The 16,314-nt window shown below is 37.4% G+C and overlaps 1 protein-coding gene across 7 annotated transcripts in view; it reads right to left on the reverse strand.

Annotated features, from left to right (window-relative positions):
* The window catches only part of ryr1b (ryanodine receptor 1b (skeletal)), a 188,007-nt gene that overhangs the window by 91,243 nt on the left and 80,450 nt on the right, over positions 1–16,314 (reverse strand). For all 7 annotated transcript variants that reach the window (XM_056478876.1, XM_056478873.1, XM_056478870.1 and 4 more), the window contains exons 29-36: positions 13,803–14,155; positions 9,650–9,779; positions 9,395–9,555; positions 7,370–7,529; positions 6,523–6,609; positions 6,205–6,431; positions 4,080–4,524; positions 1,557–2,102 (exon numbers count right to left, since the gene is read on the reverse strand). In XM_056478876.1, the coding sequence (XP_056334851.1) occupies positions 1,557–2,102; positions 4,080–4,524; positions 6,205–6,431; positions 6,523–6,609; positions 7,370–7,529; positions 9,395–9,555; positions 9,650–9,779; positions 13,803–14,155 (2,109 nt within the window). The remainder of the gene's footprint in view (positions 1–1,556; positions 2,103–4,079; positions 4,525–6,204; positions 6,432–6,522; positions 6,610–7,369; positions 7,530–9,394; positions 9,556–9,649; positions 9,780–13,802; positions 14,156–16,314) is intronic.

A 16,314-nucleotide genomic window follows, 5' to 3' on the forward strand; every position in this document is an offset into this window, starting at 1 on the left:
CTATGAGTAATCAAGTAAGCGCTTCCCTCAGCCACAGCCACTTACTTACTTATCGCAGTATACACAAAATTTAAAAAAATTATTACTATTGACAAGATATTCCACATTAACAAAAAATACCATCATACCACCCAGCCCTAGGCCGATTTCCCCATTATACAAAAACATTTTAAGTTCAGCATAGATTGTTTCTACGAAGTACAATGAACTTAAAGTGTAAAATCAAAATGTGCCAAGTTTATTTTGCTAGTGCGCATTGTTATTCTTTAAGAGAAGAATGAATTTGTGCAAAAAATATATATATTGATTTGGTAATATTCAGTCACAGTCTGACTATTTGCTTCTGCATTTGGAGTGGCAGTCCATCTGTGTTGACAACAATTTCAACCACAATATTTTAACCATGGCCCTCCAACCATTAGTTTACTAAAGAGATAATGCTGTGCCAATCAGCTCCACCCCCCTTCTCAAATGGAAGTACATCAACATACTGACATGAAGGTCTTGCAATGCATTCTAACTACAGCGCTGGTGAAGATTATGGCTGTTTGCAGCAGTTTGACTGAATCTGTAGCTAAATTGTTGATGGTGCCAAACAGCATTTCCTGTTGTTTACATCCTCGCTACAACATACCGCTAACGCTAGACACTGTGCATGTAATAAAACCATTTTAACAAATTAAAAATACTTACAGGTTGTGGCTCATAATCCACCGCTTCCACTTGATGGAGCTGCTCCTTTGAGGAGTTTTTAGCTGAATCTAGCAATAAACTGTGAGAGATTCTAGAAGCTCTCCTTTGTCAAATGCTAGCTATATATAATTTAGAATTATAATTCTCATGAACATAATTAAAACTTCTCTCTTTGTGTTGTGTCCTTTGGAAGCCCAAATACAGAAACAGAACACACTCTGTGGAAATAGCAGCTTTCGGAAGGCACTTTAGCTTTGTCTGCTATAAAGCGCCTCTACATTACAGCGCCTCTAGCCATGCCCCTTAGCTGCACACGGTGTATGCGGTAGGTGTCTGCGTAACCAGAAGCCCTTGTGATCTCACTTGCCAGGATGTATTTTTTTTGTAGTCCCCAAACTTTGTTCGCTGTAGGCAGGGTCGGAGCAAGCTGAACTGCCGCTCTAGGCAAAAGACTGTCATGCCGCCCTCAACCAGTGCTGCCAGATGTAGCAGCACAGTTGTCTGGAAATCACGCTTAGTGGGGGGGGATTGGGTGACAGTCACGGAAATCACGCTGGGGGGTGGGGGTGGGGTTTGTGACATGGAAATCACGCTAAGTGGGGGGGGGGGGGGGGGGTCGCGGAAATCACTGACTATTATGCGCCAAGCTCTAATCTAACTTTGTAAAAGCTAATGTTTCCCTTTGCATTGAACTTTCAACGTATTACATTCAGAGATGTTGTTTGTTCACACAGCTACATTAGATATGAACTAAAATTTTAAAAATGATATCATAGTGGACCACCCCTTTAAGTCATTTTGTTTGACTGATTTCATAGTTTTACAATGCAGGTAGAGAGAAAGACGGATGGGTAGATGAATACCTGCAGTTTCACAGACTCTGGCATCTTCATTTGAAGTAGACCCTCCTCTGGTGCCTCCTCTTCTTCCTCTTTGGCCTCCTCGCCTACTTCCTCTGCCTCCTTTTCCTCCTCTGCTTTTTCTCCATCCACCTTCTCTCCCTCCTCTTCTTCTACGGCCTTCTCGACCTCTTCTCCTTCCTCTCCCTCCTCCTTCTTCAGCTCTTTCAGCTCCTCCTCTTCCTCCTCCCCAACTCCTTCATCCACGGCCTCCTCCTCTCCTTCAGCCGTTTCTTCTTTCTCTTTCACCTCCTCTCCTTCCTCCTTGGGAGCTGCTTCCTCCGCTGGTTCCTCTGCCTCCTCTTTCTTTGCAAACACACTGGGATCAATCATCTTGAGAATGTGCTTGACGTCTTCATTGTTGAAGATGCCCATGATGAGGAGAGTGCTGATGAGTTTGAGGATTGGAACGAAGTGGAACTCAACGCTGCCCCCTACAGGATCACGCATGGCCTGGCTGCCATCGAACACGGCTTCGGTAAGCATGCTTAGAGCCTGGGTCTTAAGATTCTGTAAAGAAACAATGCACATATAAACAAAGAGATCATCTGTCTACCAGTAGTCACAAGTGTCTAGGGTAATAGATTGATGGTTACTAGGGTGTTGGTATGCAGGATATTGGACATCCTGGATGGTTGATAAGAAGCTTCTAGATTGTTCTCCTTTTGTTTTGTTTTGTTTTGTTTTGTTTTGTTTTGTTTTGTTTTGTTTTGTTTTGTTTTGTTTTGTTTTGTTTTGTTTTGTTTGTTTGCAAGATTGTAGTTGTGCAGTTAATAGATTGCTACTGTGTTCAGTGTCGTTGCTTGCTGTGGCTGTGTATTTCATAGGGGGGTTTGTTTGGGGAATTTGGATTCAACTTTGAGGGATAGGGGTCTTTACCAACTAAATCAGTGATGATAAAGACAATAGTTAGTCATTTAAGCTTATTTTCTACAGAAAACAGAATCAGGTTGCATGTGCGCACCTATATTCGAGAAGATTGTTGGCTACACCCATGTGTCAATGCTATGTTTCCAACCAGAAATGGAAAAAAGCAGCTCCACATTCATCTTGCCTCGGTGCATCATATTCTTCATTGAATAAAAGAGAAACTAGAATCACCTCCACTGTTTTGCGCTTGAGCCCTTCCAAGTGGTGTTTACTGTAACTTCAGCAGCTTAGGGCATGTGAACAAAGATGCTAATCTGATTGGTGGAGAAGTTTTTGATGTGGTGCATCAAAAAAACAAAAACAAAAACAAAAAAAAAAAACGAGCATGAGGCGTTACTTTAAAAACTAGGCTTTCATGCCTGGCATTTTGCATGTTGGTGTACACGATCACATTTGCGTTCTTTGTTTAGTCACAAGGCGTTAAACGTCGACGAGAAACTGTAGCAAAAAGCATGCCGGTGTAAATGGGCCTTTAGGTGCTCAAATATGTCAATGACTTATTGTCAATGACAAATTTTTTAGTAATAATGCTATGAGATTAATGTGTTAAAAAACAACATTTTGAACATAGAAATATGAAATCATGGGGAAAAAGGAATTGTTTGTAAATACTGTGTGAAACTAAAATTGTTAGTTAGCGGCAGCAATTGACTGTCATGGAATCATTCAACTCAGACAAATAGTTGTGTTCTGCATAGTTGCTATAAGATAGATCACCAATGCACTAACAATAACTCTAGAGTGCTTCAGCTATGACATAAAATCCAGGAAGACTAATTGGCCACAGGTTTCTATTAATTTTTTTTTTAAGTAAAATAAGGTATGTAAATCTAAATCTGAATTGTAGGTATGTCAAAGTACTGTCAAGTTGTTTACCACTGGCCATATATATAATGTCCACACCACCACCAGTGTGCGGCATCCACTTGCATGATGCGACATGGACAACGGCTCACCACACACCAGCTATTGGTGGAGTAGGGAAAGACTACTCATTAAAGTGATAGAGCCAATTCAGTGGATGGGGAGGATTGGGAGGCCATGATGGGTAAAGGCAGATGGAGGGAATTTAGCCGGGACACCGGGGTTACACCCTATTCTTTCTGAGAAGTGCTATGGGATTTTTAATGACCACAGAGAGTCAGGACCTCGGTTTAAAAAAGACAATGCTCACAGCTAGTATAGTGTCCCCTTTACTCTACTGGGGCATTAAGACTCACACATGTTGAGTGGCCCCTTCGTTCTCTCTAACACCACTTCCAACAGCAAGCTAGTTCTTCTGATTGGTCCACCCTTTTGGAGATGGCATTGATAAGCAGTGTTTAAGTTCTTTCGACTTATCATGGTGTTTAAAAAATGTAGCACTCACGTACATGGTGTTTAAAAAGACTGGAGTAATGGTCATGCATGTTCTTCAAGCGCATGTTTGAAAACAATTAAAAACTAGCACACTAGAATGAAAAAAAAATTTGTTCTATGTGAATGAGCACTTAGTTCATCAGTTTTTGATGTCATGTCTGCAGCACTCTACTAGACCCATGTTGTAGCTCACTGTACCTGCAGAGGGATGATGGGGCTCAGGGTGTACAGGTCTGGGTCGGTGCCCACAAAGTTGATGGGGGAGAAGTGTAGCTTAGGTCTGAGGCAGGTGGTGAGACCCACTCCTGGCAGGTCATGGGCTGCCTCTGCATCTGGGAAGAGTGTGATACTAAGCGTCTCTACTGTCATGGGAACAATAAACTCGCGATTGGTTCCTAAGCGGTTGCGTTTGGCTGACTCCAGATGGATACTGATGAGAAGGTCATAGTAGCCGCTGCGGAGAGGGCCAGGCAAGTACGTATTCTCAATAGCATAGAAGAGCTGGGATTCATCCACATGGCTGCAGAGGGCATGGGCTACACGGTTGTTGCCCAATGCACACACGGCGCAATAAAGCATCAGAGTGTGATAGTGGAACTTCAGAAGGTCATGTTGCTCAGACAGTTCCAGAATGTCAATACACCTGTAAATGAGAGCGAACACACATTAAAATTAAACTAAAAATTACTGGTTGTTAGGTTGTTGCTGTGCAGTTGATTTTTCAATAATCTCAACATTTTGTTAGCATGTTTTACCCACGTTTGTAGTTCTAATTAAATTTACGTCCAACCAGTGGTGTAAAGTAACTCCTATTACTGTAGTTGAGAAGTTTTTCTTAGAAATTGTAATTTACTTGATAGTTTTAAAAATGTGTACTTTCCCTTGAGTACATTTTTAGTGCAGTATCGGTACTTTTACTCCACTATTTTCCTTCAATCTGCAGTCACTCCTTTATATTTTCTTTACTACGGGGATTATAATAATCAGTCCTGTGAGTCCAATCAAATCACACATAGAAGGTAAATTGCATCATAATGAACTACCTCAACACATGGGCGCTTTATAATTGCAGCAAACTGTTTGGAAGCGTTAAATGTGTCCAAGAAGATGTCCAAAATCTTTACACACATTGACCCAGAGACTGTTTAGAAGCATGTCACTGATGAGAAGATGGTGGATGTTTACTGTGTGATGACTAAAATGGCCTTAAACACCCAGCAGGCACAAGAAGTCAACATGACGTCAGATTCATGTTGTACTCCAACGTCATGGGGATGTAGCATTTTGTTTGGAATGAAAATTGGGTTGGCATCAAAACCTAACTTCAGGCCGACATCAATGTCCAACAGCTTGACGTTTTGTGTATGTTACCACTATGACGTCTATCTGACGTTGGATTTTGGTTTCCATACCTGATAAATAAATGTTAGTATTTGACATCAACAGATGTTGGTTTAAGATGTTAGTTCGACGTTGGATTTTGGTCAATACTTTTACTTGAGTATGATTTTTCAGTACTTTTTCCACCACTGTTTCCAACACGTATTGTGTTGTGAGCAATTTGAGCAGTTAGAGTACATATTGCTATACACTTTGAATACCTATCGGAAATAGTACACCATCCGGAAACCTAAGTCTCTTTTTTTAATACTAATTAGGATAGATAGTATGCAAATTGGGATGCAGCAATTGTGTGTTTCTATCTGGTTGCAAGGGAATTGTGGGTGATTGCTAGGGTGTTGCTGGAAAGTAGCATAAAATTCAATTTCTGGAGGCCCACTGTCCTGCAGAATTTAGTTCTAGCTTTATTCAAACATATCTCAGCAAACAAATAAAATCAATTTAGGTGATTTAGAGCTGATTTGAGACAAACTTTGCAGTACAGTGGCCTACAGTTTTCAGTAAGTGGAATGTGAAATATGTCTACCTCAACATGTGTGCACTATACAGACCCTTTAAACAAACAGTTCACCCCTAATTAAACATTTACTCACCCTGAAGTGCTCCAAACCTTTCCTTATTCCTATTCCGTTTTGTGTTGAATACAAAATAAGTTATTTTGAAGAATGTTAGAAACTGGTAACTATTAACTTCTATAGTAAAAAACAAACAAATATTGTGTCATTGGTTACAAGTTTTCATAATTTTCCAAACGATCTTCTTTTGTGGTGAACAGAAGAAAGAAATTTAAACATCATTGTGACAAGTGATGGGTATGTGAATGATTACAGAATTTTCAGTTTTTTGGTGAACTCTACCTTTAAGGGAACATTTTTCCCCAATTTAAATAGATATTTTTGTTTTTCGACTTGTCCAACTGTACCTGTTTTCTTCAGGTATATGCAGAGCCATCATGGTGAGAGGCTCTGTACATTCCACCATCCAGCCATGCCTCTCGCTCACTCGCCCCACCACTGGATTGAGGAAGTGGTTGGGCATCCGGCTCCAGATGACAGGGGTCAACATCTGAACATCCAGACGAGGTGGACACTGAGGAACAGGGTTCTTGCGCTCACTACGAAACATGGCTGCCGAAAGAGGCATGATATTCTATAGGATTGAGAAAAAAGAAAGATTTAACTAAACAACTCCATGTGTTTGCTAAAAGAAATTCTAAATGGACGCTAATTAGTCAGATGACCTTGAGTTTTCCCAGTTCTAGCTGGAGCATGTTCTGGCTGCTTGGAAGAACAAACACAGCTGGGAAGAGTTTAGTGTTGGGCTCCACCTGAGACAGCAAATACACACATACACAATGAGTTCAAAAAAATTATGCACTATTGACATCTCTGAAATAAAGTAAGATAGCTAAGCAAAGTAATGCAAAAAGCTAAATGTAAAATGACAAAAACAACCTTGATGTCAGAACGACATCAAAAAACATGTAAAAAATGTGTCAATTCGATGTCAATTGATACCTTGATGTCAAAACATGTCCATTTGACATCAAAATTTGTTTCAAAACATCAAAAATAAATTACAGGACTGTTTAATGTGTTTTTTGATGCCAACAATAAGTGTCAATTTGATGTCATGTTGACATCAAGGTAGTTTACAAGAGTTGCATCAATGTGTGGATGTCAAGGTTTTCACATCAAATACAGATGAGCATTTTTGACTTGTTTTTTGCCATCAAAGTCGAATTGGGCAGTCATATCTGTCAATTACTTTGAAATAAGCTTTCCATTGATGGTTTATTAGGATTGGACAATATTTGGTCGAGATACAACTATTTGAAAATCTGGAATCTGAGGGTTCAAAACAATAAAAATATTGAGAAAATCGGCAGTAAAATTGTCTGAATTAAGTGCTTAGCTGTGCATATGGTTAATCAAAAATGTTATTTTAATATTTTTAAAGTAGGAAATTTGCTAAATATCTTAATGAAACTTCATCTTAATATTATAATGATTTTTGACATTTAAGAAAAATACATTCATACAATGTATTTGTATTGCCAAAATATACCTGTGCAAAATAAGGCTCACCTGGTAGAAAGTGTTGATTTCCTTTCCATTGGCTGTGAAATTCAGAAGGCCTGTTGCCAGATCAACCAAGCAACCAATCACCAGATCCTCCTGGCTGAACTTCTGCTGGCTGCTGCTGAACTCTCCTCCCCACACCATATAGCAGTTACTCCTCTTTATACTTAAGGAGAAAGAATATTTTTTATGTATTTAAATAGTCCTAAGTGATAACCACACACTTAGTTTTACACATTGTTTAAACAAAAGCAAAAATAGATTCATTTTATTCAGCAAATATTATTTTTCAGATTTGTATTTCATATTGTGTTTGTATTTTGAATTTCCTTCCATTCAAAAATATCAAACTGGTTTCAATGCTGACATTAATAATATCTTTGGAGCAGCAAATTAAAATTAGAGTGAATGATCATGTGACATTAAAGGCAATAAAAGCAATAGATCAAGAGATTAACGACAATTCTGTCACGTAATTTCATACTGAATTTTTAATTTCAAATAATATGCAAATACGCATATTTGTAATGGGATGTGGACGCTGACAACAGAGGTGCGGATCCAAAAGCAGGTTTATTGATGAGAATTTTATGAGAATAGTCAGGCAGGCATCTGTCAACATAGGGGCAAACAGATGTACATAGGATATCCAGAGTCGTAGTTAAATAACAGGCGAGTGGTCAATACAGGCAGGCAGTAGACAACATAAACAAACAAAAAAGGCGAGGGAAACGCATTGTAATGTTCACAGTGACATTGTAACAAGACTCAGCCAAAAGGTGTGTTTGTGTGCGCGCTGTATTTAAAGTCCATCTAATCAGTCTGATCTGGAACAGGTGTGCGTATGTGTGGTGCATGACTAGAACTTGTAGTACATATACCAGCAGATTTGTAGTCCTGCAATCTGCGTGTTTACCAGCAATCTGCCAGGATTAGATTGCCTGTGATTGTGACAATATTATTCCATTAAGTCTATATGATAAAAATATAATGAGATAAAAATACACATTCTCTAAAAAAAGATTTATTTTTGTCCACTAAAAAAATATATTTTTAAATTGTAAATTTTAAGTTATACATTTAATTGTATATTTAAGTTTTATTTGACCCTTAACTGTTTATCTAGTGGCAATTTATTTTTCAATATATGCCAGTATTGATGAATTCTTAACCTTAATGGGTTTTGTGTGTGTTTAGGTGGTTTATGAGTAAGGCGGTATAAGCATTTTTTACAGTATAATAAAAGATTTGAAGAGTTCTCTTAAACCACCAAAACTAATGTGTGTGAGTGTGTGTGTGTGTGTGTGTGAGTGTGTGTGTGTGTGTGTGTGTGTGTGTGTTCGCGCGTGCGTGCGTGCGTGCGTGCGTGTGTGTGTGTGCGTGTGTGTGTGTGTGTGTGTGAATAGTTTGAGGTATATGTACTGTCTCTACACTCTCAGAAAGAAAGATACAGGAGCTGTCATGGGAGCAGTACCTTTTCTAAAGATAAGGATTCATAATGGTACCTCAAATGTACTTTTTAGGTACATTTGGGCACTAAAATGCACCTTTGAGGTTCAACTGTGGACTCTTTGGGTACAAATATGTATCTTTTGAAAAGGTACTGCCCCAGTGACAGCTCCTCTACCTTTATTTCTGAGAGTGTATGTTCTGTTACTTGACTCTCTGTGACTTTCTCAATGGGGACAATAAAGGAAATAAACAATTTTTTAAATTCAAATGTGCTGTACATCCAAGACACTGAAAATATCAAATGTGATTAATAAGACTCTGCTTCACTGTAAAAAGAAGTCACTCTTTTTTTTGTTGTCCCAGCATATCCTTATGGTTGCTGACTGAACTGGGCCACTCGTGCACTGCTCTTACATCATCAAAATCAATAGTCACCTACATCACCTCACTATATCGAACATTTATTTTTAACTATATAGTTCTCCGCATTGCAGCTTCGTGTATCTGCCCTCACTGGCCCATATTTCAATAGCTGGCAGGGCAGACTAGTGTGAACTGAATTTTTTTATGGGATCTCACCTGTCGTGTATGTTGCCCTTGTCGTCTCCAACTGTCACAGTAACCGTACGAACTTTAGACAGGTCGAAGTTCAGGTCATACATGTGGAAGTCTGGTGTGACCCAACCAACCCACACCTCGCTAGGCTCTTGTCCAGCAAAGATACGAACTGAGTAGTAGTACTGCACAATGGAGACAGAGGGAGAAAGATACATGACTGAGAAAACAAGGGCAGAGAGTGTGTCATTTATGATAGATCTTGTTGTGAAGACTGACTGTGGTGGTATTAAGGATGATATCCACGTCATCGCGATCATCGGGCACCACATCTTCAATCAAACGGGGCATAAGAGGTGGAGGTGGAGGAGGAGTGATCATGGCTGCCTTTTTAGCTTTAAATAAAAAGCTGAGGGAAGAAATTTGAGAGGTCAGGCATGTACAAGAAACTTGAGTAGAAAAATAAGTGTGCATAATTGTATTGAATGTGCACTTTGTGGTGTACTCTGAATCTTTATATAATGTTTTAAAACATCTATACTTGTAGATAATATAACTTTACTGAAGTAAACAGAAACTTCAAAAGAGATTTCACGCCAAAAATAGAAAATGTCCTTACTATTTACTCACCCTCAATTGGTTAAAACATACAGTTTATGAGTTTCTTTCTTTTTTAACACACAAAGTTAAAGATGAAAACCACCATTACTTTCCACAGTTAGAAAAACAAATACTATGGAAGTCAATGGGTTATAGGTTATCATTCATTCATTCATTTTCTTTTCGGCTTGGTCCCTTTATTAATCTGGGGTCGCCACAGCGGAATGAACCACCAACTTATCTAGCATATGTTTTACGCATCGGACGCCCTTCCAGCTGAAACCCATGACTGGGAAACATCCATACACACTCATTCACACTCATACACTAAGGACAGTTTAGTTTACCAATTCACCTATACCACATGTCTTTGGACTGTGGGGGAAACCGGAGCACCCGGAGGAAATCCACGCGAATACAGGAGAACATGCAAACTCCACACAGAAATGCCAACTGACCCAGGCTCGAACCAGCGACCTTCTTGCTGTGAGGCAACAGCACTATCCACTGCGCCACCGTGCCATCATTATAGGTTTTCAGCTTTTTCAAAATATATTCTTTTGTGTTCAACAGAAGAAAAAGACTCAGACAGGTTTTGGATAAGTAAGGGGTTTTCAGATTTTTTCACTTTTAAGTGCACTTAAAGAAGGCCCTTTTCCCTACTATTTCTTATACTTTAGCATTTTCTAAAATCCTTATAATAATGTAGAGTTATTAGAGATATCTCGAAGGGGTGTGATGAAGTTGAGTTATGGGCGTATTTGTTTTGGTCCTTTAAAATGTCAACATTGTTTGAGCATTTTTTGATCAAAACTGATTACCTGTACCTGTAAACTACATTTCGGACCGTTTGAAGTATAAACTCTATTCAAATTTAACAAATGTTTAAAGGGATAGTTTACTCAAAATGAAAATGAAACAAAAAAAATAAAAGAGATTTATTTCCCCCCAATTGGTTCCAAACCTTTATGGTTTTTCTTTTCTGTTACAGTTTTTTTCCGTCGCTTTGGTGCATTTATCAGATCAGAATTGAAATTTCTCAAAACAATGCGTACAAATAGCAAAACACCATGGATTACCTGCAAAAGCCAGTATCTTGCTCAAAATCTTTAGTTCATCTCTCAAAACTAAATTTCCATGTCAATGAATGTGTCAGTGCCATCAGAATTAAAAATCATTGTGTTATTGTGTCAAATTACAGCTTGACTATACTTGAATTACGTGACTATAGCAGTGTACTCTGGAGAGGTGTTATGATGTAAACTATGGCTTTTTTTTTTTTTTTTTTTAACTGTAATTTTAAAAGTAGAAATGTGAACATAGGACAATCTGCTTTGATATGCACCTTCACTAGGAAAAAGTCAATATTAACCTGGGAGAAATTTAATAATTGTAGACAGATTTAGAAAAAAGTCTAATGGAAATGTATAGAAAAATGCATTATGACAAAATATAAATATTATAACTTGTTCAGTAACTTTGCATGTAAAGACTTATGCCATGGACAAGATATTAAATGTTGTGGGGGGTGACACCATTCAACAGAGACCAAAATAATGCATTTTGATCAACATGACATAAGCAATTGATAATGCAGAAAATATCAGAGAATTGCACATAACCAATTGCATGGATGTAAAAAAGCATTTGTAACTTGTGCAAAGGAATGAGAAACTGCTTTTCTGATGTGCACAAGTGACACAATGACCTGAAGACTGAACAGGTAGCTTTGAGAATTTCAATTCTAATCTGAGAAATGTATGAAAATCAATGGCTACCAGTTTCAAGCATTCTCCAAAATATGTTTTATTGTGATCAGAGGAAAGAAACTCATATAGGCTTGGAAAAAGTTGAGGGTGAAGATGGCTACATTTTCGTTTTTGAACTATCAATTTAAAAACAGGGTATAAAAGTTAAAGAGTCAAAGACACATATGTTTAATTATAAAGAATCTAGAAATATTTGTTTCAAATAGAGGGTAAAATATGATAGAAATTAGAGTATTATATCTAAAATTATTTAATTAAACTAATTTATGTTAATAAATTTGATGTTTTCTGATATACAAAATCTTGTAAGTGGACATCAGTCATGTGTTTCATCTGGTTTTAAGATTTCATCTGTCTGTTCACAAACAAACAACACTAAATGCAAGTGTAATCTGTCTATTTTCATATCCATTGTCCACTTTTGACTAGTTTTTTGACCACCATTACCAACTAAATGTAACATTCTGTAGTGTATTCAGTGATCTTCCTATATTCGTTCATTACTCCCTTCCTTCCATTCATTCATTCCTTTGTTCATATTTTTGTTCCTTCCTTCATTAGGTCTTTTGTTCCATCATTCTTCATTCACTGGTTCCTTCCATCCTTCCTTAGTTTGCTTAGTCCTTCCTTGAATCCTTCCTTCAATTTTTCTTTCCTTCGTTCCTTCCTTCATTCGTCTATTCATTCATATTTTTGTTCCTTCCTTCCTTCTCATATCTTTGTTCCTTCTCCCTTAATTTGTTCGCTCATTCATTCATTCTTTCGTTTGTTCATTCGTTTGTTCGTTCATTCATTCATTCATTCATTCATTCATTCATTTGCTCATTCGTTCATTCCTTCTCTAGTTTGTTCAGTCCTTCATTGATTCCTTCCTTCATCCATTTAGTGGTTGTATAAGGCTGTTTGGTGATTTCATTCCTTCATTTTCTCGTCAGTGACAAGCAGTCTATAAACAGTTGCTGGGTCATTGCGTGTAAAGACTTTGGACATCTTTTTGGACATTTTTAAAGCTTTCAAAAAGTTTGTGATTTAATTGGACAGGTATTGCAGGACTGATTTTTCTAATTTAGCCAATAACCATAGACAAGAAAAAATTAAGTTGTAACTGAGAGAAAATAGTGGAGTAAAAGTACCGATACTGCACTAAAAATGTACTTAAGGGAAAGTAAAAGTACACATTTTTAAAAAGTACCTAGAAAATTACAATTCCTGAGAAAAAAACTACTCAATTACAGTAATAGGAGTATTTGTATTATGTTACTTTACACCACTGGTTATTATACCTAATTACTTTCACCCCTAGCAGCAACATTTGCAATCAATCATTTTCGATAACTTGCAAGGAGTCTGTTACAGCACTGTGAAGGAATTTTGGCCCACACATCTTTACAGAATCAGTGTAATTCAGCCACATTAAGAGGGCTTTAAGCATGAATCATCTAGCTTTTGAGGATCTTTTGGTCTACTTCGCTTTGTCAGGAAAGTCCTACTTAAGTGATTTCTTGATTATGAACAGGTGTAGCAGTAATCAGGACTGGGTGTGGCTAGAGAAACTGAACTCAGGTGTGATAAACAACAGTTAAGTTACACTTTTCCAGGGGGCAAACACTTTTTTCACACAGGGCTATGTAGTGTTGTTTCACCTTAATAATATAAACCTTCATTAAAAAACTGAATGATGTGTTTACTTAGGATATCTTTTACCAATATTTAAATTTGTTTGATGATCTGAAACATTTAAGTGTGGCAAACATGTAAAAAAAGTGTCAGTTAGTTAGGGGACAAACTCTTTTTCACACCACTGTTCTCATACTTGTTGCTCTGTACAAAAACACACACAATTATGAACAAAATCATAATACATAACTTAGTTGCTTTCCTGAAAGTTAATCAGCTGTACATGGCCTTTAAGTTCTACTTAAGTGGGTCAAGCACTTTAAAGTTTAGATTATTGCAGTTAATTGTCTGAATGTTACATTAGTCTGCACTTAAGTATATTTTACTTCCATAATAAAGTGTACGTTTAATATATATTATATATTTAAAAACTCCCCACTTCTTACCCTTTCTTCTTTCCTTTCTCGGATGCAGTGTCTTTGTCGTTTTCTTTAATGCCTGGGATATCTTTGGGCACAGAGGGTTCCTTTTCTTTCTCCTCCTGCTCTTTGCGACTGGCAGACTTCTTCAGAACCTCATAGTCTGAGTCTGGGTCCACCTCCAGCACTTCTTCTTCTGGGATGGTGAGGGCTCGTGTGAGGGGAGTAGTGCCAGCGGGCACCTTAAAGGTAAGGTGAAACTCCACTGGCATGCTCAGCCTAAAGAATAGCATGTCAGTGTTGGCGTTTTGGGATCCGAATGTCTTGTGGGTAATTTTCAGACAGGGAGCACTGTCTACAGTTCCGTCCACACGAGAGACCTAAAGGTTCAATGAGAGCAATAAAGAAGGTCCATCAAATTTATATGTATTAACATTTATCCCTTAACTGTCTGTGCCACTTGTGTATTGATGTAAAAAATGACATCAAACTTAAAGGTGCTGTATGTAGGTTTTTGACTCCTAATATATTACATACATATGAATTTATATGAAAATCTAAAGTGAGTTATTCACCTTTAAAAAAATCTGCGTTCCAGGTATGAATATGTGTCTTTGTTTTAGTCCTTGTAGCTCTATCCACTGTCAGCTAACTCATTTCATTTCAGCATGTCGTGTTGTCTTAGTGAAAAACAGTATTTTTCATTTCAGTCTTAAAGGCTGCTTCAATGTATGTGGGCACGGATGAAAATAGGGAGGAGGGGCCGGGTGAAAAAAACCCATCTAATATTTTGAATTTGGGCTGCAATACCTAGTTAGATGTCAATCCTACATCATGCACCTTTAAATTGATGTCAATCTTTAATGCCTTTGTGAATGGATTTACAATGTTCATATTGTCGCTGAAGTGAGGAAGGTTTCACAAAAGTTATATTTCAAAAACATTAGTGTAATGTAAACAGCTTAAATCTTAAATCAAAGCCAAAGTTTGTTGTTATTTGATATGAATTCTGTCTCTAAAAATACTACAGTGAGAACCCAGGATGTGTGTTTTACTAGGCACTGCATTAAAAACTGAGGATAATAGAATATATATATATATATATATATATATATATATATATATATATATATATATATATATATATATATATATATATATATATATATATATATATATATATATATATATACACACATATATGCATATAGCAATATCACACTCATAGCAGTGCGATGTGGCTGTGTATGCAATGTATCCCACTAGTGACAAAATACAACCACATCGCACTGCTATGAGTGTAATATTGCGTTTATACAACAGTTCGATGGCATAATCATGTATACAAAAAAAGGAAATCAAACATGGAGAGTCTCAAAATCCTTTTGTAAGAGGAACTACTTTCTTCCGCCATTCATTCACATCTGCAGCTGACGTCAGAACAGCAGAAACCGATGCTACTTTACAAACGTCACTTTAGAGCTAGTATTTGAATGTTTCTCTAGCATAATGTCTAAAGTGATGACAAAACAGGTGACTTTGCTCACATTTTAAGATCATACAGCTGAACAGCATGAAATGCCTACAGTCTACAGAGATTTCCCAGTATTTCTCTGTTGCAATCGGCATATCACAAAGCAACGCAATTACTACTAGATTACTGTTGTGTTTGCAATAAAAATAAACGCTAAGCACCTGCGGGCATTTCTTCTTTCTTTCTTTATACTGAACTAGTCTGCAGTAACGAAAACACATTAGAAACAGATGGCCAATAAAAAGTAACTCAGGGTTATACAAAGAGTGGCCAACAAAAAATAAATACATTTCTGATTTGCGAGTCCCATCTCACACTCAATACACTACAATTACTATGGTATAAATGCAGCACTACAACATACAAGAGAGAGATTGACTTAGAATATGATTTACCTGTTTGATAATGATTTGATCAGCTGTAGATAGAAATTAGGCTGTTTTTAAGGGTTTATTATGCAGTTTCTGTCACCATCTTGTGGATAAACAACATTAACCATCTTTAATCTGCTCAAAGACAGGCTAATGGCCGCCGACGCGCTGTCTCTCAGAAATTAGAAATATTTTAAAAGGCCTTATAAATAAAGCCTTATAAATAAACTGCATAGTTACAATCTAAACAACTTTTCTCCCCTAAAAAGCATCAAAAGTACATTATGCTGTCCAACAGCTGCAATATTTGTCAAACTGTAGAGTGTCCCCTGCTTGTCGCTGTACGTGGGCAAAATAATACACAAGGGTGAAGGGTTAAGAGGCTGGACGAATATTTGCAGAATATTGTATGGCTATCAGCCAATCATATTCAAGAACCAGACAGAACTGTTGTATAAATAAAAAAAAGAAAGGGTACGAAAAATGTGTTATATTCTCAAAATATAGAATACATCTACAATCTTTTGTACCCTTGCCATAAAAATTAACCGATGTTTCAACAAGTTTTTCACATTTGGGTTGCTGTAACATTGTGGCCTGAACTCACTTTACAACTTGTGCTACCTGTCGCTCA

Source organism: Danio aesculapii, chromosome 18 (assembly GCF_903798145.1).
Source record: "Danio aesculapii chromosome 18, fDanAes4.1, whole genome shotgun sequence".
NCBI lineage: Eukaryota > Metazoa > Chordata > Actinopteri > Cypriniformes > Danionidae > Danio > Danio aesculapii.